Here is a 26,299-nt window from a genome sequence, read left to right on the forward strand (position 1 = left end):
GTAACACTCGACTTTGATTAATTAACAAAAAAAATAAACTATCACTCATAGGGAAAATTTTTAATTTCGTTAATATTTTCCATTTATACAAATCTTAAATTTTTATTAATAAAATTTTATTAATAAGTGAGGGTTGACAATTGTGCACAAATATGGCCTTTAGTTCCTTATATCATTACGCAGTTTTCAGAAATAAATTTTTAAGATTTTACAGTTAACATTAAAAGTCCTTCTGTATATTCCGGCACTGCAAGTTTCCAAGGTTTTTGGTTAGCTTGGCATTTCTCCTGCCACCTCCCCATTCGGTCGCCCTGAAACATAAGACCGAATGTCTGTGCCACAAACGGCTACTGAGCCTCGAAACAGTTTAGTGACCAGTGTTCTAACTATCTCCTAGAGCTAACCTAAAAGCGTGAGCGGATTAAGCGTGGTATCAAACACCACTCGCTTGCGTGTCCCACCGCCCACTTGTCGTATATCACTAAAATGGGTAGGCGCACCCCGTCAACTATTAAAACATATATGACTATCAATAATTAAATTTATTTCGTCAAAGACAGCGATTCGCTGCAACGCCTAGGCCGCATCAAGGAACTCCCACACGATCCGACAATGCGGCTCTCGCCACATTGACTCGCCGGTTGTGTGGCCAATTTTCCCCTTGACCTCTAAGTTCCAGGGTGGCCTGAGTTCTGACCCTCCCAAGAGCTGGGCAGTCGAATATCATGTAGTCGTTCGACTGGAACTCGCCGCAGCCGCACAGCTCATCAACTGCCAGGATGAACCGAAACATGGGAGATGGGAACCATCTCCGGGAGAAGAACCGGGAGATGGGCAACTGTTCGAAATTATATCCGGTGCATTGAGATCACCGTTCCTCTCCGGTACAGGCCCGGCTCGAAACCGCATCCTAAATACCTCGGCCTCCCTGCCTATTCGCAATTTCCACATGGCCGCCCCAACTTTCAAATTGGGAGAGCCTTTCCCAATACCGTAGTAGCCTCGTAAGAGGTTGTTTTAAAAACACCAGTGCATACAATTAAGACTCTGCTCTGGGCACTTCTTAAATTTTGAATAAGTGCTCGATTTCTTTTCAACCTATGCGCCGCGTAAGATATTATTTCAAACGGACGCCGCGTAAGAAGTCATACTTTCGAAGACGCCTCGGTACACCACGTACAAATGACGGCCCAACAGCCCGTAATCCTTCCGAGCAATCCTCCTAAGCTTGTGCATCACAGAGACGGCGTCCGCCGCTACTTGCCTAATCTGGTTGCTAAACATCAACTTCTCATCAAACAAAGCATCTAGGTACTTGTGAACTCGAACTCGGCTGATTACACAGCCTTTATACAATACGGGGCTTACGACTGTATGATAATTTGTCTGCACCCTTGAGAAGCATAATCTTCGTCTTGGGTACAGAAATCTTTAACTTTTGAATGTTCATCTAGCCCTCTGCGGTTGACAAAGCTGCCTGCGCTCGATCTTCTAGCTGCGGTCGTGAGTTACCACGAACTAAGAGGAGACAGTCATCGGCGAAAGCCTGGGCCGTGACTCCTTCCGGGAATGTCAGTCCCAAAAATCCGTCGAATACCAGGTTCTACAGCAAGGGACCGAGAACGGAACTTTGCGAGCTACCCCTGGTGACGGACTTTTCCACAACTGATCGCACGGCTCCTTAAACAGAGCCGTGCGATCAGACAAGTAGTCACGTACTACGGCCTGCAGGGCTACGGGAACATTGAGGCGTTCCAACTCATAGAGGACAGAACTCCAACACAAGGAAGGAAATGCTACCTGTATGTCAATAAAAAATGCCAAAGCATATTTACAGCAGTTTATATGCAATCCTCGGTGTCAGGTTTCCAAGGTTGAGAACTACTGGTTTAGAATATCATTTTATCACCATAATTTACCGATGTATTCAACATTCATTTTTACATAATTTTAGAAAAAGCAAGTAAAAGGGGATGTAGATTTGTAATTTTCTATGGATGATGGTTTTTTTTTCAAGATAAATTTAATACCCTTAACAAAAAATTTAAATAGTTTTGGAGAAATCTGTTACATTGTTAATCTTATTTCTTCTGGACTCTTACTGGCAGGAATGCGGATCCCCATTTCATTTGTCACAATGGGCAAAGTGGCTATCATGTTTTCTCATTTTGTCACTTAATTGTATTATATAAACTTTTAGCAATCTTTACCTATCTGTCATTTTTTGTATAATTAAACAGATTTTCGGACTCTTGATTTTCATCAGAGATTATCCCTGATCTCAGATATTCTTAAGTCTTGTTTTTTTTTTTTTGGTTTTTTTTTTGTCAGTGAAAAAAACAAAATATAAATAATGGAAAAAATTATTAAATTCTACACCTATACTGCCAGCATTATTCATTTCACATTTTTCAGTACATCTGAAAGCTAAAAACATTTTTAGTTGTTAATATTACATTGGGACTATAAAAAGGTTTTATATTAGAATTCAGTTTATGAGATCTTAGATGATTTAATTGAAAAGTTATCAATATGTGTTTGACTTTCAACTTTTAATCCAGAGAGAGTTAAAAAAATTACCTGAAATTAGGGATTTACTGAAAACTAATCCTTGCAGTTATTAATATTATAAATAGCAAAACAAAATATATTTATCATCAAAATAACAAATTACAACAGATAAATTGAATTAAGAATCATGTAGTTGATTATAATTAATATTATCAATTAAAACGTAATAGTTAGTGAACATTAAAATTGAAAATGACAATAAACTGGCTTGAGAAATTGTGGAGTAAATTTAATTATTCACTCAAAATTTACCAAAACTCATAAATACAAATAACAATCTTTAAATCCATCAACATAGTAGTTCCAATTTATGGTGCATGTATAAGTCATTAATACTAGCAGTACATGATGAAAAGACAGATGAAATTATTTGATTGAGTAGTTAAAAACATAAAACATCATCAAATATCATTATATATGAATAATTTAACCCAAACAAAAGGAAAAATTTTTAAATATTGTTTAACATTTTAGAAGAGATGAAAAGCTAGAAAGACATATTTAGTGCCCACTTAAAAATTACCATTTTAGGCTGATTTTATCCTCACCTATTATACAAGTATTGTCACCATTAGAATTAATAATCCATATAGTCATTACTACCAATCAGAAATATTTGTTTATTTTTTTATCACATGGCTTCGAAGAAATGTATACTGTTTTTTTTGTTTGTTTTTTTTTTTAAATTCATTATATCAGTTCCTCAGATGAGATCATTTTTATTTATTTTTTTTACATCATGAAGAATAGTATAGTTTGCAATGTAGACTATGAGCAATGGCCTACATGATTGATTGTAGTGTGATATAAGGTGAAAGAGATCAGTAATACAGGTACCTGCCTGCACTGCATAATTAACACATTCTATTTTTAATAAAATAAGGCATTCTTCACATACACAACACTTCCATATTTAAACCACTGACAATCTGAAACTCAGTGTTTTCAATAATATACAATATCCACTTCTTGCTCACCATAACAGTGTGACTATACTCTGCTATCCCTGTCGTATTACTGTTACTACCCCAGTCATCATTATCATCAACAATCCGCAGCTGATTTTCTACACTACAGTTGCACACAATCAGAAAGTTTGCAAGTTCAATTTCAGTTTGACAGTTCATATTATCTAAACCATTCGTTCTCAAAGCAGGCGATAATATCCCCTTGTGGGCACTGGAGGGGGGCGGTAGAAGGCCCACAGAAAATTGGGGGTGTTCAGGCAATCTAGGAAGGCGATGGCTGATTAAAAAAAGGCAAAAATTATTCTTTCTTGATATTTTTATAAAAATACTACCAAATAAGATTAAATATCCATTTTAATTGCTCAATTGCTCAATTAAAACATTACTATATTAAATTCCTAATGACTTCATTAAAATTAAACTTCCATTTTTCATTTTAAAGACTAATATACCAAATAACCACTTAATAGATAGTTATTTGGAATAACAAGTTATTTGGTAGAAGCAGACAAAATGATGAATTTGGTCGTGGTGGTAAAAAAACACTTATTGTTTTTATGGAATTATGTTGATATGATTGGAATTAATGGATCACTGCAACTTAATTTAACTTAAGACTGCAATGATTTGTTACTGAGGAGGAGAAACCAAAAAGTTACCTGTAAAAAATGCAAATGAATAACAGTGTAGATACCATGAGATAGAATAACATACCAACCCACCGGGTTGGTCTAGTGGTGAACGCGTCTTCCCAAATCAGGTGATTTGGAAGTTGAGAGTTCCAGCATTCAAGTATCGCCAGTATAGCCTAGTATAGCCAGTTAATTTTATACGGATTTGAATACTAGATCATGGATACCGGTGTTCTTTGGTGGTTGGGTTTCAATTAACCACACATGTCAGAAATGGTTGAACTGAGAATGTACAAGACTACACTTCATTTACACTCATACATATCCTCATTCATCCTCTGAAGTATTATCTAAACAGTAGTTACCGGAGGCTAAACAGGAAAAAGAGAAAGAAAAAAAAGAGTAACATACCATGTCAAATGAGCACAGAATACTGATTAGTTAAAATGTGCTGATTAATCAAACTTTTTTTTTTGGAAATTCAAATAACTCATTAACATATTTACGACTGTACAAAATTAAATTTAATATTAAGTGAAACTTAAACTACCAAAACACAGTAAACAGATAAGTTAAACTAACCAAATTAGTACCAAGAATCAATTTTCATGGGATCCCGCCATCTTCAGTACGTATCTAATACTATAACTACACCAATAACAATTGTGTTTAAAAAATAGATTTTTGAAATTGCAAAAATTGTTCTGTTTATAATCTTGAATTTTGTTTTAAACAGAAATTAAATTAGTTTTTAAAACATAAATTAAATTAATTAATTAAATAAATCTTCTTTTTGTTTGTCCATAACAGAATTCAAGATTATAAATAGAAATAACTTCGGCAATTTCTAAATTCTAATTTTTAAAAAACAATTGATTTTAGTATTATTATAGTATTAGATACCAATTGAAGATGCAAAATGCTGAAAAATTGTTTCTTGGTATTAATTTTTTAAGTTTAACATATCTGTTTACTATGTTTTTGCGGTTTAAGTTTTATTTGATATTAAACATATATTTAATTATACATATTTATATTAAATATAAATATATAAATATGTACATATGAGGTTCAAGTCCTTGTAATGGCAGTTGCTTTTATATGGATTTGAATGCTAGACTTTAAATATTGATGTTCTTTGCTGGTTGGGTTTCAATTAACCACACATCTCAGCAGTAACGACTCAATTCTGTTGAAAACTACATGTTTACTGGAACATTTATATTTACATTGTACTACATCTGCATCTATGTCAGGCCTGGAAAAGTGGTAGCAGTAACTTCATTTGCCTACATACACACAAACACGCAGACCCGGCAGTAGCTGGAAAACTGGTTGGAAAAATACACATGTGTGTGTGTGTGTGTGTGTGTTCTTTTCCTTCCTCTTAGGGAGGAAAGCAAACTCTTGACTCAAATTCTCTTTGAGCACATGGTAATTTGGGTGGATATGTCTAAATATACATCAATTGATAAAAACTGATAGAATTTTTGTAGGACAAAAAAACATTTTTTTACTGTTACTCTAAGTCTGATACTATTTCTTGAATTGCTTTTTTGCTTACATTACAGATCTGTAAATACAATTTTTCTATCACCCTTAGTTTTAAATCAATAACGCTTCAAAAAAAAATTAAGGGAAATATAGTTAAAATCTGTAAAATTTATCATTTTTCATGGCCCTAGCTGTGTTAGAATTACTTTGCTGATGCTATTCTTTTATAAATAGCCTCAGGCACACCCCGAATTAATGTTCAACAGTAATCGGCCAGTATGTTAGTATTCCATTTCCCTTCATGGCGGCTTTGCATCACCGAAATGTCTTGGTGGAAATGTTCACCGTGTTCGTCACTTACGTCTTCAAGGTTGACCGGGAAAAAATCCAGATGTTAGTGGTGGAAATGTATTTTCAAACACATAACACATGCCATAGATCTGTATGAAGTAAGAAGTTGATTAACAATATCGTGGTAATTGTACGATTTTTGTTTGCCGAGAAAATCTTTGCAAACGTCTTTAAATGAAGTCAAAGCTGCATTTTCTACATTATTTAGCATTAAGTTAAATACATCATGTTTGACCAACTCTCTTATTTGAGGACCAACAAATATTCCTTCTTTAATTTTTTTTCTTCACTTACGTTATGAAATTTCTGCCTGATATACAAAAATCCGGGACTATTCTACATTGCTTTTACAAAATTTTTCATTTGTCCTAGCTTGATATGGAGGGGGAGTAAAAATATATTTTTGGGTTCAAGTAAAGGCTCATGAATAACATTATTCCCATTTGGAGTTGTCTTGTTTCTTCCACTGTTTGGTAACATAATGTTTATCCCTACCTCAGCTGTCCCATTCGCAAAGAAAACACATGTACTTAGTATGCATTTTTAATTAAAGGTGTAATGTTTATTCTATTTGAGTTTACGATAAACTCACCACATACAAAAAAAAAGGCATCCATATCATTTACACAATTTCGAGGCATTATGTCACTGCACTGCTAACAAACTTAAGACAGCAATAAAACTGAACAAAATTAATTCATTCCTAAATCCAGTACAAAGTTGTAAATCCAGTTACATATTTAGACTTGCACAGAAATGATTAATCTTACGCATGTAGGCTAACTCTTCAGAATTAGATATGATGTCATAATATGTCACTATGATATGAATTAATTCTTTTTCTAGTATTGTTTGTTTATAGCTTACAAATAATGTTAACAAAGTTAATCAATTAAAAATGAGCTAACAAAATACAACATAGGAGCTTAAAATGCTAACTATACGTTGAAAAATGAAAAACTCCTTTAATTAAAATTTAACTTTTTTTCAAAAAATAGTGGGTGATAGATAGATTCTGAACTTATAATCGTTTTCAGCATCAAAAACAGATCAAAATCATGTATCGCATGTTAGGAAACAAAAATTATGTTTACCAGTATAATCATTTTACACTGTCCTCATGTACATTAATCATTTCACTTAATTCAACATCGAAAGGTAATTTTGACCTAGATGATTATTTGTTGTACTCATGTTTAGGTTATGACTACAATAATGACATATCTTTTACTTGCAAATCAATCTAATGAGGTTTTCAAACAAAAAATTATTAAATTCAGATATATTTGTTATATTATATAATATTTAACTGCACTAAAATAACTCCAAAATCTAAAAAAATTATCTTGGAAGGGAATGTGAAATGTAGTTTTAACTTTAAACTGAAAAAGGATGAGAAGTCAAAAAAAACAAGAGAAAAAAATTAACACAAAGGAGAAGTAATAAAAGTATAACAACAGAAAAATAAAAAAGTTTTTTCATTTGTAAGTTTATTTCTTTAAAAATATTTACAATTTAATCACTGATTAGTTTCAAAATTATATGATTATCATTGTTACATAATTATGTACTACTATTTTATCATTTACATGACATCATTTGTATTTAAAGATAAATGATGACTTCAGGATACAGTGTTAATTAATCATTAAGGAGAAGTATTAAAAATATCCTACATCTTGGCTTAACTATACTTATGTCCTTGTATAAACTCATTTGTTAAGAAATGTGATATAAAAACGTAAAAATATTACAAATACTGTTATTAAAAAAATATTTAAAGCGTAATAAAATAAATAATTAATTTAATTAGATTTTTCGAAATTTACTTCCAGAAAAGAAACACCATTGACATATAACAATCAATTTGCTTGATCTGGAAAACCACTTGCAGTTGAATAAATATTTTAGGAAATGTTCTATAAGCGTATTTTAACAGATTTAAGGAGTGAGTAGTTTCGATATAGTCCTTTTTTTAATTTTAATTACAGTTCATCAGTCACATCAATGAAATCACCTCGTATGCTTTAAAATTGTGCTCTAGCTTATATTAATGTTTCATGATAATGAATTCAAAAAATATCATTGCAGTTACTTTAGCATTTAGTGATTTAGGGAACTGGCCACTTTGTATGTACTGGAGCAAAGAGCATATTTTTTTTTATTTCAATTGATATAACAAATATAAAATGGGAAAAATTATATTTCAGAAATAATTTTTGAAACATCATCAAATACTAGTATTGACACTGTGTTCATCATTGAAATAATTTCCAGTGCTGTGTTTTACTCTAGTGAAGTATGGAAGTGTTGATAAATCAGCGTAATAATGTCTAAGCCAGCGTCTTCCTTTGTATATTTTGTTTGGATTATTTTCATCTCTCCAGTAACCTTTAGGCAAATAAATGTCTCTTCTAGTTGTACCTTTTTCCAGTATTGGTGCAACAAGAATATCCTCCCCCAGTAAAAACTCTGCAAGAAATATCATGTTAATATTAGTTTAATTTTAATGTTTAATATTAGAGTGCTTATTAATTTAAATTAATGCACAGATACTGTTGCACCTGGAAATCTTAAAAAAGCATGTGCACATTAACTCTATATACATCTGTACACGAAATAATCTACTCATATGTATTCAGATACACATACTTCTTAACAACTTAAGAACTATTATAATATTCTAAATTATAATTACTTAACTAAAATAAGAATAATAATTACTTTAATCATAATAATAATTATTTTCATCTTGTATAACTAGATAAATAATATTAGGTAATTAAACAATTATTTTATTATCTATCATTAGACACAGGTATTTAATGATACCAGATGTAATTACCACATCTTATTCGGATGTGCCACATTTGAAGAACTTTTAAATTCAATAATAGTTTTAATATTTCTTTTAAACCAGAGGAAAAATGAAATACTGGGTTTCTCCTTATAGCATGATGCTCTATTAGCATGAAATAAGTTTATGATAAAGACAAAGTTGCATAATCATCCAGGTTTGTACCTTACTCTCATAAACTTAATAAATAATTTTATAAATCTTATTATAGAAACATAATAAAAAGTTACATTGACATAATGAGGTCACCTATGTTTATGTTTAATAACTTACAAACGTAATTAAAAATGCATTTTGTGAATTTATAATTAAGTAGTTACTATACCTGAATAAATGTTATGTGCAATAGGATTGCTTGGATCAACCCACCATATTGGTGGATTTAGTGGTGCTCCTGTTTGTACGGTATTCTTCATTAACTGAATTATTTTACTGGAATACTTATAATGAAGTTCTGTAAATTTCTTACTGATTTCAATTGTCTGAAAAAGAAAATATAATTTATTGACACAATTTGTAGCCTAATAAAAATATTTATTGATGGCACTTTGTTATTACTTATGCAGTACCTAACTTATTACTTAATAAAGTTACATATTACGTAAATGAGTTAAAAAGCTGCTCATTCTCATATTAACTATTTCCTATTTATAGTAATGCGCCCTTAAAAGAGTGCACTTGAAAATTAACAAGAAAGAAACAAAAATTTGAAAATTAGGCTAAATAGATCCCAAATGCCAAAAGTTTATCCTTTGGACTAAACATTATTTGCAGTACAAATATCCATTTCATAAAAGGGAAAGTTATTCATTACAGACAGTTTTGAATTCATAAAAGTCAATAAATAAACAATTAATTTGTTTAGAATGAATTTATTTACTGCCTACTTGTTTTTAATAATAATTAAGTTTATAGTTAATAAAATCAAATTTAAAAAAATAATAGAACCAACTTTTAAAAACTAAAATTTAAAAATTATATTTTCAAAATATAATATTATATTTTTAAAATCAGTATCAAATTAAAAACAAAAACTACCAACAACTTATCAACCCTTCATTTTTCTCTAACTTTACAAAGTTAAAAGAAAGATAACATATATGCTGTTTTTCAGTGTATTTTTCAGGGTAGACTTTTAAGATCATTTTATTCTTAATATTTTTTTTGTTTTTATTTGAATTACATATAGGCCTAGAAAAAATGCTGCCTATATTTTCAGGAGAAAAACAAAAGGTGATACACTATAATAAATATAAAGTAAAGGAATGCCAATAAGCAGTGTTAAACAACTATTATTAAGTGTGAGCTAAGAATGTTTGGAATGTGGAAATATGTAATATTTTTTTGGACTGTAAGATTTCCAGTAATTTTCTTGATGTTTCAAGAGGTTATGTATAAGACTTATATAATCATGACAAATATAAAAATGAAAACCTCCTCCTTTTTTTTCAAAGTAAAAAAAAAAGTTACAATATAAAGTCAAAGTGAGAATAATTAGATAACTTTTATGTGATATTATATTTCCTGCCCACTCTGTTCGAAAATTTGAAATGATTAAAAGTAAATTCATTTAGATCTAGTTAAATATTTGTTTACAAACAATTTTTATATTATCATCTATTTCATAAAAAATAATCTATTAGTAATTAAAAAATTAATTTATACCAAACCAACCTCATAGTCAAAATCCCATGGTGCAACAGAAAACTGGATACAAGGCATAAATGTATTTGCTTGCAGCCAACGAATGAACATCTCTTTGTCAACAACATCAGCACCATAAGCATTACCACCAACCATGTCTGGTAACACCCAAGGGTATCCTTGGATGTTCATAACTAGCATTGTAGTTATAATTGTTGGTAATCCATTGTTTAAAGTCCATTTACTGTCCTTATCAATCATGCGTACAAACACAGGATATTGTTGAGTGCGATGTGTCACTCTTAATTCTGTTAAGGGACCGAATTGTGATACTGTATCAACATATGCTGCTGTGTAAGCTTTTGGATGATCATACACAGAGCAGTTTAAAACTGGAATCTGCAATAAATAATAATAATTAGTATAATAAAGCATCTATGAAATTAAAATTACAATTGAAAATAAGAACATAAATTAAATAATTGAACTGATAAACAACCTATCCATACCTTTACATGGATGGATTCAGTAGGGGAAAGTTACTAAAATTTGAAAATAAAAACGATTATTTAGTTTTTATTACTTAAGACCAAATATCCATAATATAGTAAAACCTCTGTAATTGGACACCTCCTAGCTCTGGATTTCTATAACAAATTAGTTTTATAAACCCCTGTCTCTTGAAGTATGCTTTTTTAACATAATACACGTCATTTAATGAAACTGTGAACAACAGGCAACAAGTACTCAGTTTCACAAGGTACAAACTGCACAGTTTTTCTTATAATTTTTAAATTTAAGATAGAAGTATTGTAATATAATTATACTGATTATTAGTATAATGCATTCTTAACACTCTCAATAATTAGTAAGTAGAAAATATTTTCTATCTCCACCAGATAAAAAATGCACAGCCTATTGAGTGATCATACATGTCTCAATTGACATTTGCTAGCTATATACTTAGGCATTTCCTTTATAAATCTAAATACTGAAAATAAACAAAAAAAGGTAAATAAAACGTTATTTAGGCTGCAATTTTACTGTGACCTAGATAACAAAAAATAAAATTTCTAAGATAATAAAAATATATATGATTTATTCTATGAATGCATTACTCATGTCTGTTCAGAGTTCAGTAATAAAAAGTTAATTTTGTAAGTGTCACAAAAAGATTTATATCATTAATTGGCTGTAGGTATTTTATTCACTGATATATTTGACTGAAATCTTGCATCAACACCAAAACAAATCACAAAAAATATCCACCTTCTTTTGTGACATGTAAACAAAATACTGAGCTGAAAAAGAAAACTTCAGTTTTCAAATGTATTAACAACTACAATAACTAAATATGAACAGTTATTCATTTCACATTAAAAAATCTCCACAAAGAGGGATGTTCCCAAATAATGTATAATGTTAATTATTCTGCATATTACTATTCCCAAGATGAATTCTGGTTTTTTTTTTTGCAAAAATGAAAATAGCTACCAAGATCACAAAATCTACCTGCCTGTGACTTTTGTTAGGAGGCAACTATTTGAAGACATGTGATCAAAGAAAAAATTCTTTAAATTCCAATGACATTTTCTCGTGCTAGGTTACATATCATTTTTAAGCACTGCCATCAAATAAATAGTACTGCTATGTAAATAATGAAGTTATTTAAAGTTTTTTCTTAGAGCGATTTTCCATTACATTAATGTGAAGAATAATTTTATGATTTGTAACAGGGAAAACAATAATTGATAGGATATATATGTTGTAGAAATAGGATGAATTTTTATATCTGTCATCATGTTTTAAAAATAGAGAACTTTTTAAAATGTTATTACGATACATTTTTTAAAGTGTTACTACCATTGATTTTTACAAAACTTATTGTATATATACATATTACCAACCAGGTTAGTCATATGGTAACTCGTCATCACAAAATCAACTGATTTTCGAAGTCAAGAGTTCTAAGGTTTCTAATTCTTGTAATTCAGTTGCTGTTTTATGGATTTGAATGCTAAACTACGGATATCGGCGTTTATACAATGGATGGTGTCCACATGTCTCAGGAATGATCGACCTGAGTCTTTCCTGACAACATGTTTACTGATATATTTACACATGTTCATTTTAAACACACCATAGAATAACACCTGTAAACACAGTTTTTGTCACATGAAAGTTTTATTGTGTTCCTTAAGTAACTTTTTATGGTGAATTCAAAAATGCAATCACAATTTTTCCATCACCCATAATTTTTTATAATATTTTTGAAATATTGCTTTTGCAGAATTCTCTATGTATTTTTTGAGAATATCTATCCGTACATGAAAAAATTCTAACAAAGAAAAAATTCTAAGATTTCTAACAGTGTATGGGGTACAAACATAACACGTAACGAAGGTAGTAGTGTATATGCATGATAATTCATTTACTGTAAGATCTGATATGCCAGAACAGAGCAATTTTCTGAGTCATACAATTAACATACCAGTATTGTTTAAATGTTTGCTGTCTCAACAGTGTTCTATTAGTGAATAAATATGCCGAGGAAGTGGGTAACGTCTGTTATGTGTTTAAGGACTTGACATGACAAAGTTCACTACACTAGTAAAAAGATTTTATGAACTCTATTTTCGCTGTAAAGTTGGGGATTAATATAAGAACTGGGTTCCTTACATCTGGTGTTCAACCTATTTGAAATATCTGACAGAGTGGACTAGGGTAATCAGCATATGAGTTTTGCCATACCAATGTTGTGGTGTGATCCATATGATCATTTGTCACGCTATTATTTCTGTACTACAAAGATAAAAGGAATAAGTAGTAAACACAAAGTATAGTATCCAAATTAGCATCTACTATGAGGCCAGTGCCTCATGGTGAGGACTTAGCTGTACTACATCTTCCAACACATCTACCTTCAGAAGATAAATTGGAGTATGAGGTAAACTCTTGACAAGAGGAGCAAGATGATACTCTTACTTACTTTTGTAGCAGAATCCTCTTCGTCTGAACCTCATCAGATAACTCAAGGTGAATTAAACGGATTTGAACTTGTCAAAGAAACAACTCTTTCTTAAGGGATCTATCGTGAAAGTCTGCACTCTTCTGTATACCGACACTAAAGTATGTTTCTTTTATAATCACCAGGAAATGTATTCTGAAGAAAATAATCTAGAGCAGTGTAACAATATTTGTGCTTTCATGGATGTACTTCATCATTAACATAAATCTACAGAATGGAGACTGTTCTTTGATTCTTCGAAAACTAGTGTAGACACCAATAAAGGGTGTCCTTTTGCACAATGGAAAAAATTCTCTTTCCATACTGTTAGCTTATGTAACTAACATGTAAGAAATATATAACATTATATAAATATTGTAGAAAAAACCCGGTAAATGTAGTACTGCTGGACTATATGTTTTGATTTAAAATTATTGGATTTGCAGCTCAGCTACACTAAATTTAGTTGCTTTTGTGTGAATGGAAGATTAGGGACAAGATATTTGTTTTGAATATTGCTCATTCCTTCCTGGTTTTATAGTTCCTATACATATTTCTTCCTGATATAATAAATTCCATCACTTAACATAAAATCATGGTTTTCCAAAAAATTTGGTATAACCATGGAAAAAAGCGATGGATAAAAATGGTGCTGGATTTTGTAATCTGAAAGAAAACTTTTCCTTGGGTTACTGATGCTAAAATCAAGGAAGGAATTCTTGCGGTTCCCTAAACAAGAAATTTGATTAGAATGGACAATTCAAATAACTGTTAAGTCAAGTCAAAAAAATCAGCAAGGTGATCATTTAAAAGTGTTGTGGATAAGTTTTCATTAGATCACAAATCCCCACCTACCATCATATTGAGGTTCAATTATTACAGTCATACAAACATATGAGGTATAAGATGTCCATAAAAATTCATTTCCTGGATTCAGATCTGGATTTCTTTCCGGATAATCTTGGTGTCATCAGTGACAAGTATGGGGAACAGTTCCACCAGCAAATCTCAGTCATGGATAATAGGTATCAGCAACAGTGGAGCGGAAGAATTTTTGTAGAATATAGTTAGATGCTACAGAGGGATGTTGCAGACAAGTACCCGTACTAGGTACCTTGAATAGTGCCCTGTATGCAATTAAATTCTTACATTTCACTGAATGTTTATCCCTATATTATAAAATAAACAGTGGTGATGAAGAAAATTTATTTATTCATTTGAATTCAGTGTAAAACGTTCTATTAGTATCACATATGATGTTCCTTGTGCTAAAAAAAAAATTATTTTGTTCCTCAATGTTATGTTGTGAATTTTACAGTCACCACTAAGTAACAACAAGCTTGAAGTGGCGATGATTACAGTGTGAGGGCTGATCATCAAGCTCGCATTATGTGGCAGCTACCGCACATGTGATATAATTAAATTGTATTTTTATTATCATAGTAAAAATGTTAGAATCTAATGTTATTTTATGTTTTAAGTCTTATTTTTACGTGTATGAAGATTACTTCTGCAATTCTATGTACAAAAATTAAAAAAATAATGTGTGGAAGTATGAATGAATTTCTGTTTGAGTAGATGCAATGTTTTTATTACAAATTTCATTATCTAACTGTATCAGCAATGATACTTGTTCTATTGTGAAATAAACACCCTATACTATAAAACTGGAATTTTATTTTTAAATGTTTGTCATTTTGTTTGTATGCAACCAAAAATCTTGTAATATTTGAATTAGTATAATTGTTTTCATGTAAATGAAAAATGTCAGCCAAATTCTTCTATGAATAAAATAATTCCATCCAATCAAAGATGTGAACTTCTTCATAGAAATTACTGTATAATATAATAATATTATAATACATAATAATATAACATAATTTTACTTAAATCTACTGACAGTTATTAATAAGCTTTTATAATTATTTTATTATACTTACTTGAGGTAACCAACTTGTTTCACCTGCATCAAATTTCAATCCGTCAATACCATTATCTCTCAATAATTTCCAGTGCATATCACCAAACCATTGAACAGCTTTAGGTTTTGTAAAATCAACACCGCTTCCTTTACCATCCCACCAAACTGCAGAGCTACTCCCGGCTGAGTTTTCAACAAAGTACCCTTGCTTTTTTAGGTCAAAATAATTTGGGCAATCCTCATTAACAAATGGATGGACCCATATTGTAATTCTAAATCCAAGATTTTTAAGTTTTTTACTCAATTCTTTCATATCAGGAAATCTTGACGTATTAAATTTTGTACTTCCATAACATGTTTCCCAGTTATCATCTATTTCTATCTGGCTGTTGTTAAAACCATACTGCACAATATCATTAGCAAACTGCAAGACAGATGTTTCATTTACATCTAATTTATAATGTACCCAAGTCGACCAGACTGGATGCTCTATCATTCTAGCATCGGGTAAGCCTGATGGTTTACCAATAAAAGTGGCAAGTGCATGCTCTTGAGCTTCCCTCGGATCATTAAATCCACAAAGATTATATTCTAAGACCCTTTTTTCACGTTTTAAGTAGGGTGCAACATCATTTGCAATAAAACAGATGGTGTCTGTTCTGTGATTATTTGAGTCAACAAATAGCGGTGTTCTTGGGCTGACATATATATAAGCACCTTTTGAATTCAACCAATACGGTTCAGCTTTTGCAATGTTACCAAACATTTGAGTAATATATGGTACCTCCTCAAGATCCATTTTTTCAATTGGCCATACTTGGTGAATGATTTCTGGACCACCGAACCAGTTTGCTCTACCATAGTGGAAACAGTCTTCAAGTGATGAATTAAGATAACTTTCCCAAAGTACTGTATGACATTGAGCAGTCTCTGCTTTACTAATTTGTAATGTTAATTTTGATCCCCAGTTTAATTTTATATGTTCATTATTAACTTCAATATCAGGATCACCAATTTCTAATGGTAAATTAACTCCTAATTCTCCTTGAAGTTTAGTTACATGATCTGTAAAAGCACATTTTTATGTATTACAATGTGTTATATTATTATACTGATTTTATCTACTAAGTGATAATGTAATGTTTGACTGTATAAAAAAATTTTGGATCTTGATGATGAAATATAGATTATTTTGACACAGTTCAAATTTTCTTGCTATTTGTTAGCCCAATAGTAGCAAACAGCTGACTTGTTCAGTTACACAAAATTTTGCTTAAAATTTTCCATTGAATATGTAAAAACTTTTTCTGTTTTTAACCAAATGAGACCCATCCTTTTGTTTGGTTAAAAACAGGAAAAGTAAATCAGCAATTACAACAAGATTAAAATAAGAATAGAAAGAGTAAATCAACATTTAAACTTTTAGAGCACATTATGTAAAAACTATATGAGACCTAATACTTGATTGTCTATACTACTGTAATATTATTGTCAGAAACATTTTTTTAGAGGTTTTCCCCTTTCAAGTGGAAAATGGCTTGCTAAATGTTCTCAGTTAACAGCTATACTTCTCCCATGATGATTTTTTCTTTATTTATTAAAATTGATTTTTACAAAAAAAAATTAAGGATTTTTTATATTTAATTAAAAAATTAGTTTTAATTTTTACAAAGGTTTTATTCTTTTAGGGATTTTTTTTAATTTTCTTCAAAATGTACCCTCCCAAAGAGAAATGATTTTCACTTGCATAAGAGTAACTGCTCTAAGAGTCGAAAATAGTGAGTGATAAAAGTTGTTTTTTATTTATTTAGGACATTTCTTATAGAATATGACAGTAACTTTTTAATAAAAGAAAGGTTTTAAGATATATAAATAAGAAAAATTTTAAGTTGCATTTAATTACTTTCTACCATACAAATTTGTTTTAAAAGGGAAAAAAGCATCTGAGGAATCAATTTGTATTTTCTGAGAATAATGAAGTTCCATGTTGTAACCAGTCTCTATAGTGAATACAGTGAAAGTTGCATTTATAAGCCTGAATATCATCTGCATTCCACTGGGTTTGGCAATTTAATACATAACAGTTTATTTATTTAACTTAGTGAAGAAAATAACATAAAACCACTTCAGTTTTCATTTTGCCTATTAATTTGATATTCTTCATAATTGTTATACTATTTTGATATAGAGAACTTAGAAGCATTTGGTTTAAAAATCTAACTCATACCCAAGTCTCCAAACAACATAGAACTTAAACTGCAGTCAGAATAAGAAAATCTGATTATAGACATTGCAATTTCTGTTCTTCAAAAACCAATCTATTATATATTCATGTACAGTTAAAACTCCATTTGTGATATTTATTGTTCAATATATATATTTTAGAATAACACATTATACAAATCACAGATTAATTTACAAGTATGTTATTCTACAGTATTACAATGTGACCTTATTTTTTAATACCTTCACTCCTTGAAATTATTTTAACATCAATTTTTTCTTCAATTTTTATTTTTAAATTTTCAAATTGGTAATCCAGTCTTCCTCTTCCTCTGTCAATATTGATGTCATTAAGGTCCTCAATTTCCCTCGTAGATCCATGTTGAAAGAGAATACCAACTGAAAAATAATGTAATAAAAGTGAGCTTGTAATTAAGAAATTATTTACAAAATTTATATATTTTAATGTTTAGACACTTATTATCATTCAGTTTTTATGAATGTTATCCAAACAGATGTACTAAATTCCTTAGTCAGTAAAAATGTTGAGGTAGACCTAGTTCATGATAATATTTTTTTTGTGTATATGACTTGCTTGCTCAGAAAACAGTTAGTAATATAGCTTCAAGTAGATGTAGTTCATGTAACTGTTGATTAATTCTTCCATAAAATTTTAATTAATGCAATAAAAATAAATTAACACAAGTTTTCCTATCTTCCGTCATAAATATAGTTTAATGATCTTTATTAGGAATATTTTGGCTCAAATACCATATTAATTGCATGTTGTTGTACCAAAATCTGGACACAAAAAAACCTTTTTCATAGATTATTTAATAAAATGGATCTATGCATAAAATTCTACATTACAATAATGTTTTAATTTTAAATACGTTCTTTCGCAATTTGTACATAAAGTATTTATAAAAAGAACTAAGGCAAAAGTGAAAAAGATTATTATAAAAATAAAAATTTGCGTGAAAAAGGTTGTAAATCACTTTTTTCAATGCAGATTTGTTGAAAAGTACTTGAATGAATTACAGAGATATTTAATAGTAATTTAAATATGAATGTTTTTGAATACTGTATTTATAATTAGACATAGAAAACACTAATTAATTTAAAAAAAAGTTAAAGATAAAATTTTCAACATATTTTCATATTTTAATCAAACCAATCATGTTTGTTCAGTGTGAAGTGATTAGCTGTGTTGCGAATATATATCAGTTTTCTACGGGTTTTCTTTGCATTTTAACAGTGTGTTTGTTGTTTATTTTTGATTTAATGAAGTCTTTCTGGATTCTTATAAGTTGAGCAAGTAGATGCTGATAAAATTTTCACCAAACAACTACAGTTAAATTGGCTTCAAAAAGCTGTGATTGAAAACTTTTTATCTAGTATTTAATAAATTAAATAAAACTTCTTACTTAACTTGCATAGAATATTAGAACACATTACGTAAAAAAAAAATTCAAATTACCTAATAATAACAATAATTATTATTATTTTTATTTTTTAATTTAAATTATTAAAAGAGTAATTCTAATAATTTTAATAAATGATCACATAGTACTTTACGTAGCAGCAAAACTATGAAATGCTCAAGAATATAATTCTGTGAGTATTCACAGATCAGTGAGTATCTTTATAATAATATAGATTAAATCATTCACTAAACTATGAGTAATACACATTTCTTAACATATCACTTTTCAGTAATTACAACAAGTTCAGTTCAGTTATACCACTACTGTAATTATTCATCATCAGAAGAATATTTTAGTTTAAAAGATTCTGTGTCCTGATTATTCCATAACAACTGTAAGATGTTAGGTAGATAATTTAATCGTTTGAAAAGTTATTTTATATTAATAATAAACTAAAATATTACTTAATTTTAAAGTACTGGGATAATTGATTTCACTTTGGATGTACTGCCTTTCAGATTATTCTTTAAATATTTCTGTCATAAGCAATAAGAGCAAGTCTACTTTTTTCGCTTGGTTACTTGGTTAAAAAGTTTTCAATATAATTGCTTTGGTTAATTTGTAGTTTCATAACTACACTAATTACTTTTCAATGCCAGGACTAGATAAACAAGTATTCAGTGCTCTATAATAAATTTGATTTTTATCACTAAAAATACATAAAATAGATTTTTCAAGGTAACACGAAATGATATGTACAAGTTATTACTTTTAAAAAAAATATTAGTACTGATTTATTTATAACTTTGCAAATTTTAAATGAAAAAAGACACAGATATAGGGCTGAGACCTAATTCTTACTGAAAGACATACAATCTCAAATATTATGATGGATTCATGATCAATTAACTGTATAGTACTCATACTTATAGAATTGCAGCAAAGAACCCGTTATGGTTTGATTATAGGACAGTCGAGCAACGCAATTGTACGAGGTGTGTGAGAAAAGTAATAAGATTAGTAACACTGCGAGCGATCTGGCAACGCTGTGTCTACCGGTCTGTGCTAGACCGGTTTGTTCATCCCTTCCACATGCTCAGTATGAATTTCAACTGCGTTCAGCCAATACATTATTTTTGACAGCGCCATCAGTGAAGTCGTGTTTTTGTTGTGTTTTACGAAAATGGAGCATCGGAATTTAGCGCAACGTTGTGCAATCAAGTTTTATGTCAACTTGGGGAATCCGTGAGTGTAACCTTTGAAAATTTGAAACAGGCCTATGGGGAGCATTGCTTATCAAGAGCACAAGTTTTCCGTTGGCCTAAATGATTTTTGGAAGGCCGAGAACACGTTGAAGATCAGCCTCGCTCAGGGAGATCTTCAACTTCTAAATCTGACGAAAGCGTTGAGCTTGAGGGTTCTTGTAAGATCAGACCGTCGTTTAACAATAAGGATGATGAGTGAACGGTTAAATTTTAACACTTTCACCGTACATCAAATATTGACAGACGATTTGGACATGCGAAATTGGTGCCGAAAAACCACACAACAGAACAGAAGGATAATAAAAGAAACGTATGCGTTGATCTTCTTGAGAGGATTGAAAATGACCAAGATCTTCAATGATCTTCAAACGTGTGATCACAGATGATGAATCCTGGATATTTGAGTACGATCCTGAAGCAAAGCGGCAAAGCGAAGAGTGGCACACTCCGTCATCTCCTCGACCGAAAAAATGTCGAATGAGCAAATCAAATATCAAAACCATGCTGATTTGCTTTTTTGACAGTAGGGGTATCGTGCATAAATAATTTGTTCCTCCAGAACAAACGGTCAACCAAGTGTTTTACAAAGGTGTCCTTGAAAGGCTCAGGAAAAGAGTGACTCGCGTGAGACAAGACATTGCAGGCAAGTGGATGCTTCATCATGACAATGCCCCGTGTCACACGGCCATTTCCACCACGGAGTTTTTGACCTTAAAACGCATTCCTACGGTTCCTCAACCCCCCCTATTCACCTAATTTGAGTCCTTGTGATTTTTTCCTTTTCCTGAAATTGAAACATGTCTTAAAAGGACGTCATTTTGGGACTCTGGAGAACATTCAAAAGACTGTGACCGACCAGTTAAAACCCCTACCGGTTGAAGCCTTCCAGTGCTGCTACCAGGAGTTGGAAAAACGACTCCGCCGGTGTATAGCTGCCCAAGTGAACAACTACTTTGAAGGGGATAATATTGTTGTTTAAAAAAAATAAAAACTTTGGTAACTAAAAAGTCAGTCTCATTACTTTTCTCACACACCTCGTATGCACTCTGCTCTTCCTTTAACAGATTTATTAAATAATTGTTATTAATTTTTATTTTAGTATTATAACCTTGGGCATGCTGTAAAAGTGTTTTAATAAAGAAGATATAATGAATGATACTATAGTTTAAAAGAACTAGATCTATGCTAGAAATGAAAATCAATTCTAGCTAATCTGGATGTCAACTGTGTTTGATTAATGATTATCTTAATATAAGTTCCAATTTGGTAGGTTAAAAAAGTCAAAAATTACAAAAACTTGTAGAAAGGACATTTAAGGTTTTCCAATCTTTTCATTCAAAACGTTTAACGATATTTTCCGGATTACATTTTGACACTATTAGATTTCCAAAACCTAAAAACTATGCATGAATAAAATTTTCATTAAGTTCAATCTCAATTTCACTTGACTAAAAATAAAGAAATTATAAATTTTACCACAGTATGTATGTAATTATCAATTTTACAAATGTCATTAAGGTGGTGTGTGATCATTTTTAAAAATATTTTTACTTTCTTGTTCGAAGTAAAGGAAGTATTGTAACCGTGAAAAATTTCGGTTTTCTGATTTCAACGGAAATATCCATTTTGAACATCCTTGAATCCATTTTGCCTAGTTTCGGCGTGACGTCTGTAAGGATGTACGTGAATGTATGTCGCGTAACACAAAAACTATTAGCCGTAGAATGTTGTAATTTTGGATTTAGGACTGTTGTAATATCTAATTGTGCCCCTCCCCTTTTGATTACAATCTACTGAATCAAGTGTCAAAAAAAGCCCAAATTCCAAAAAATTTGGATTTTAGATTTTTTCTTAAGTGCAGTAGTAAGCCCTCTATGAGAGCTTTTCAACGAAATATCAATATATTTAATAACAATAAGAAAAAATATCAGAAGTTATTAATGAAATAAAATTTTATGTACTTTTTATTAAAAAAAAAAAAATGTGTATATGTAATATAGGCGAACAAGGAAGTAGTCATGTAGTGTCCACATCAGATTTTTTTAATCTGAATATATTGATATTAATATATTAATAAATCGGAGATTAATTAACTTCTGATTGAAAAAGATATGAAAAAATCAGAAGTTATTAGTTAAATAAAATGTTATATACTTTTCATTTTAATTCCAAAAGTTTTACACAGGTTAATAATTATTAATAAACCACTATATTTAAATTTAAAAAAATGTTAAAGAAATATTCGTATATGATGTCCAATTTGAACCGACGTGTGCATGGTTACGGATCCAACACGCTCTCACTCACGGATCCACCACAAAGCAATTGTGTAACTGTCAACTTTATTAAAGAATTGGAGGATCGTATCTCACTTTCAAATGAAATAAGCTTACATGAAGTGCAGCAAAAAATGTATATATGTAATTTAATAGGCAAATAAGGAAGTCATTTGATGTCCACATCAGATTTTTTTAAATTAAATTTTCATAAAGATACACAATGGAAAGCTGACAAGAGATATGTAATAAAGATGAAATAAAGAATATTGTTCATAGAACTCAAACTGAAATTGTTTTTAACGCTACTAGTAAGTTAATTTATCAATTACCGGTACTTTCAAAATGATCTGTTCAACAAATAAAATAAATTTGTGAAATTTTTATACATTTAAAATTAGTTTAGTGAATCCTGAAAATGTAGGAAAAGTAGTGCTTTTGTATCCATTGTATGTTTATTATACAGTAGGTTAGGAAAGTTGCTCTGCACTGTAATTATGGAAGTGTAATGATGAAACTTTTTTAATTATTTCTTTTTATTTCGTTATTTTATAGATAATAATATTATATTTTATAATATAACTATCTAACAAAGTTTGTTAAAACAGTGCGATAACGTTCACTATTAACGGTAATTTCAAAAAATATTGCACTCATAATGTGCATTCTACTCGTACCGACTCAGACTCCAATTTTCGCTTCGTGTAAAGATTATTCGTGTAATTCAAGGGGATTAGTTGTCGACCACAGTCGTGTATTTTTTTGCATTAATTTCTTCCAGATGAAACCACCTGTAAAAAACGTAATGTCGAGGATACCTACGGAATTTTGGTCAATAAAGCATTTAGACTATTGACAATATTTTAGTATTTTGGCATGATCTGTAGATTTCAGTTTTTGAACACACATTAATCTGTAGGGAAAAAGTTTCAGTTCTTTTCTTACAGCTTTATGTACGGTAGCAAGTCCGATATCTTACTGTTGTGCTAATTTACGCATTGACTTTGATGGTCTTTCAAGCATAGAATCCGAAATATCAAGAAGCTTCTGCTCGTTTAGGTGGTCTTCCACATCGATCAGCGACTTCAACAAAGCCCATAGCCCAAAGTTTTCAATAAGAGTTTGAAATTCATTGTGGTGAATCAGTAGTATATAGAAACTTGTTCTTCACTAAATCAGTATATTTGTCGCCTTCATGAAAGACGTGTTCAGCGAGTAAAATGCGTTCCTTTATCAAAATAACCATTATGTTTCTCGCAACTATTAATTCCGGTAAACGAAACGAAGCACGTTCAATTACAACTCAACACCTGATGTCTTAGTTTATTAGTAATCAAAGCCCAACGAGCCGACAGGGCAACCTACCTTACGCAGAAAGAACAGAATGCTCACATAACTAAAGCATAATGCACAGCGACTTTCCGTACGCATGTATAATGTAACTAAAATACACACATTTCAGCTTTTTACAGTACAACTTTTTTATCTCAGAATATTTGCACTGACTAAGAAATATAATTTAAAATTATTTCGGAAGATTTATTTACACATAGATTGACAAAAAACTTTGAATACTATATAAGACGAAATGAACATCAATAAAAAAAAATTGTAAAAAGAGAAGTTTTTTAGTTGCCATTTATCATAGTAATTAAAAACAAAGTAAAAACATACTGACTTTATTTGATTATACGTCTCTTTTAATATTGGATTAATACCCTTAAGAATTATTTTTTAAATAATTAACCGCATGTTTAGTATTAATACCTTTTTTTTACTGATTTTGAAGCCACCAAATTTCTTTGTTTTTAAACAAAATCTTATCTCATCTAATCTCATTTTTTTCAAAATAAGTTTTTATAACTAATTTACCTACATTAGTTTGATTTAAAATATCAAATTAAATTTATAATAAATAATTTGAATTAAGAAACAAATACTGAACATAACTGTTAGTAAGAATTTAACTGTTTTCATTCTTAACAAATTCATTGATTGAAAGAAAGAAATCATATAAAGTCACAGAAACAGCTAATTAATGAAAAGAATATACTCTACGTACATGTTAATAAGAATTTAATTAAAGTTGCCATTCTTAAATCCATAGATTGAAGGAAAGAAAACGTAGAAAGTCACAGAAGCAACTAACTGAAATCAAAATAAACATTTCTTTTAAACCCAAATTTTAAACGATAGTAATTTAAAGTAGTACACTTAAGAGATACTTAAGATTTTATCATCATTTAATTGTTACTCTATAAAAACAACTAATAAGTAGCATGTTTGGAAAAACAGTGAAAAAAACTAAACTAAACTAAACTAAATTGTACTTCTTAATAGATTACCAGTTAAATTATTATCATATTTATCTAAAAAGTTGAAGTGGAATTATTATTGAAAAAATATACCTTTCATTTTTTGTTTTAATTACACTTTATCTTCTTCCTCCTACATATTTCACAATACATAATAATTCAAAACATGATAATGAAGTAACACTCGACTATGATTAATTAACAAAAAAAAAGAATCACTAATAGGGAAAATTTTTAATTTTGTTAATATTTTCCATTTATACAAATCTTGAATTTTTATTAACAAATCAAACCAAATCTAATTTAAAGTATAAAAGGATAGAAAAATTAAGAATTAGAAAATTGTTTAATATTATATAAATTTTCTTGTGTAATTAATTTGATAGTAGGTTCAGTTACAACATAAAGAGAGGGAGTGAGGGTTGACAATTGTGCACAAATATGGCCTTTAGTTCCTTATATCATTACGCAGTTTTCAGAAATAAATTTTTAAGATTTTACAGTTAACATTAAAAGTCCTTCTGTATATTCCGGCACTGCAAGTTTCCAAGGTTTTTGGTTAGCTTGGCATTTCTCCTGCCACCACCCCATTCGGTCGCCCTGAAGCATAAGACCGAATGTCTGTGCCACAAACGGCTACTGAGCCTCGAAACAGTTTAGTGACCAGTGTTCTAACTATCTCCTAGAGCTAACCAAAAAGCATGAGCGGATTAAGCGTGGTATCAAATACCACTCGCTTGCGTGTCCCACCGCCCACTTGTCGTATATCACTAAACTGGGTAGGCGCACCCCGTCAACTATTAAAACATATATGACTATCAATAATTAAATTTATTTCGTCAAAGTCAGCGATTCGCTGCTACGCCTAGGCCGCTGAATGCCAGCAAGTACCTGTCCACCATTAAAGCGCTTGCAGCCTTAATCTGGCTGGTAGCCAGCCATATCTCTTGGTTAGCTTCCTACAGCAGCGCGGTAGGAGTCTAGGCAAACTACTGATGTCGATTGAACAAAACAACCGCATCAAGGATCTCCCACACGATCCGGCAATGGGGCTCTCGCCACATTGACTAGCCGCTTGTGTGGCCAATTTTCCCCATGACGTCTAAGTTCCAGGGTGGCCTGAGTTCTGACCCTCCCAAGAGCTGGGCAGTCGAATATCATGTAGTCGTTCGACTGGAACTCCCCGCAGACGCACAGCTAATCAGCTGCCAGGAGGAACCGAAACAAATGTTGGTTTAAATTTAATGGTTTACAATTTACATTGTAAATTAATAATTTAACAATTATTAATTGTTAGATTTACATTGGCTTAAATTTACATCAGGCTCCCGTTGCCCTTAAAAACGAA

The 26,299-nt window shown here is 30.6% G+C and overlaps 1 protein-coding gene across 1 annotated transcript; it reads right to left on the bottom strand.

Moving 5' to 3' along the window:
* Positions 1–7,497: 7,497 nt before the first annotated feature.
* Positions 7,498–24,801, bottom strand: LOC142332896 (myogenesis-regulating glycosidase-like). The gene is made up of 6 exons (XM_075379593.1): positions 24,699–24,801; positions 17,912–18,067; positions 15,465–16,510; positions 10,548–10,916; positions 9,199–9,355; positions 7,498–8,488 (listed from the first exon to the last, which is right to left on the bottom strand). Exons 1-6 carry the CDS (start codon positions 24,739–24,741, stop codon positions 8,247–8,249), a joined length of 2,013 nt encoding a protein of 670 aa, XP_075235708.1. The 5' UTR covers positions 24,742–24,801; the 3' UTR covers positions 7,498–8,246.
* Positions 24,802–26,299: the final 1,498 nt, after the last annotated feature.

This window comes from Lycorma delicatula, chromosome 1 (genome assembly GCF_047948215.1).
Source record: "Lycorma delicatula isolate Av1 chromosome 1, ASM4794821v1, whole genome shotgun sequence".
Taxonomy (NCBI): domain Eukaryota; kingdom Metazoa; phylum Arthropoda; class Insecta; order Hemiptera; family Fulgoridae; genus Lycorma; species Lycorma delicatula.

What these genes read in the sequence shown, in the direction of transcription:
- LOC142332896 (XM_075379593.1), bottom strand. Translation starts at nt 24,741, where the DNA reads ATGGATTTAAGAATGGCAACTTTAATTAAATTCTTATTAACAT. An exon ending in AATTAAATTCTTATTAACAT is followed by an intron (nt 18,068 to 24,698) that starts GTACGTAGAGTA and finishes ATTATTTTTCAG; the next exon opens with TTGGTATTCTCTTTCAACAT. An exon ending in AATAATTTCAAGGAGTGAAG is followed by an intron (nt 16,511 to 17,911) that starts GTATTAAAAAAT and finishes GTGCTTTTACAG; the next exon opens with ATCATGTAACTAAACTTCAA.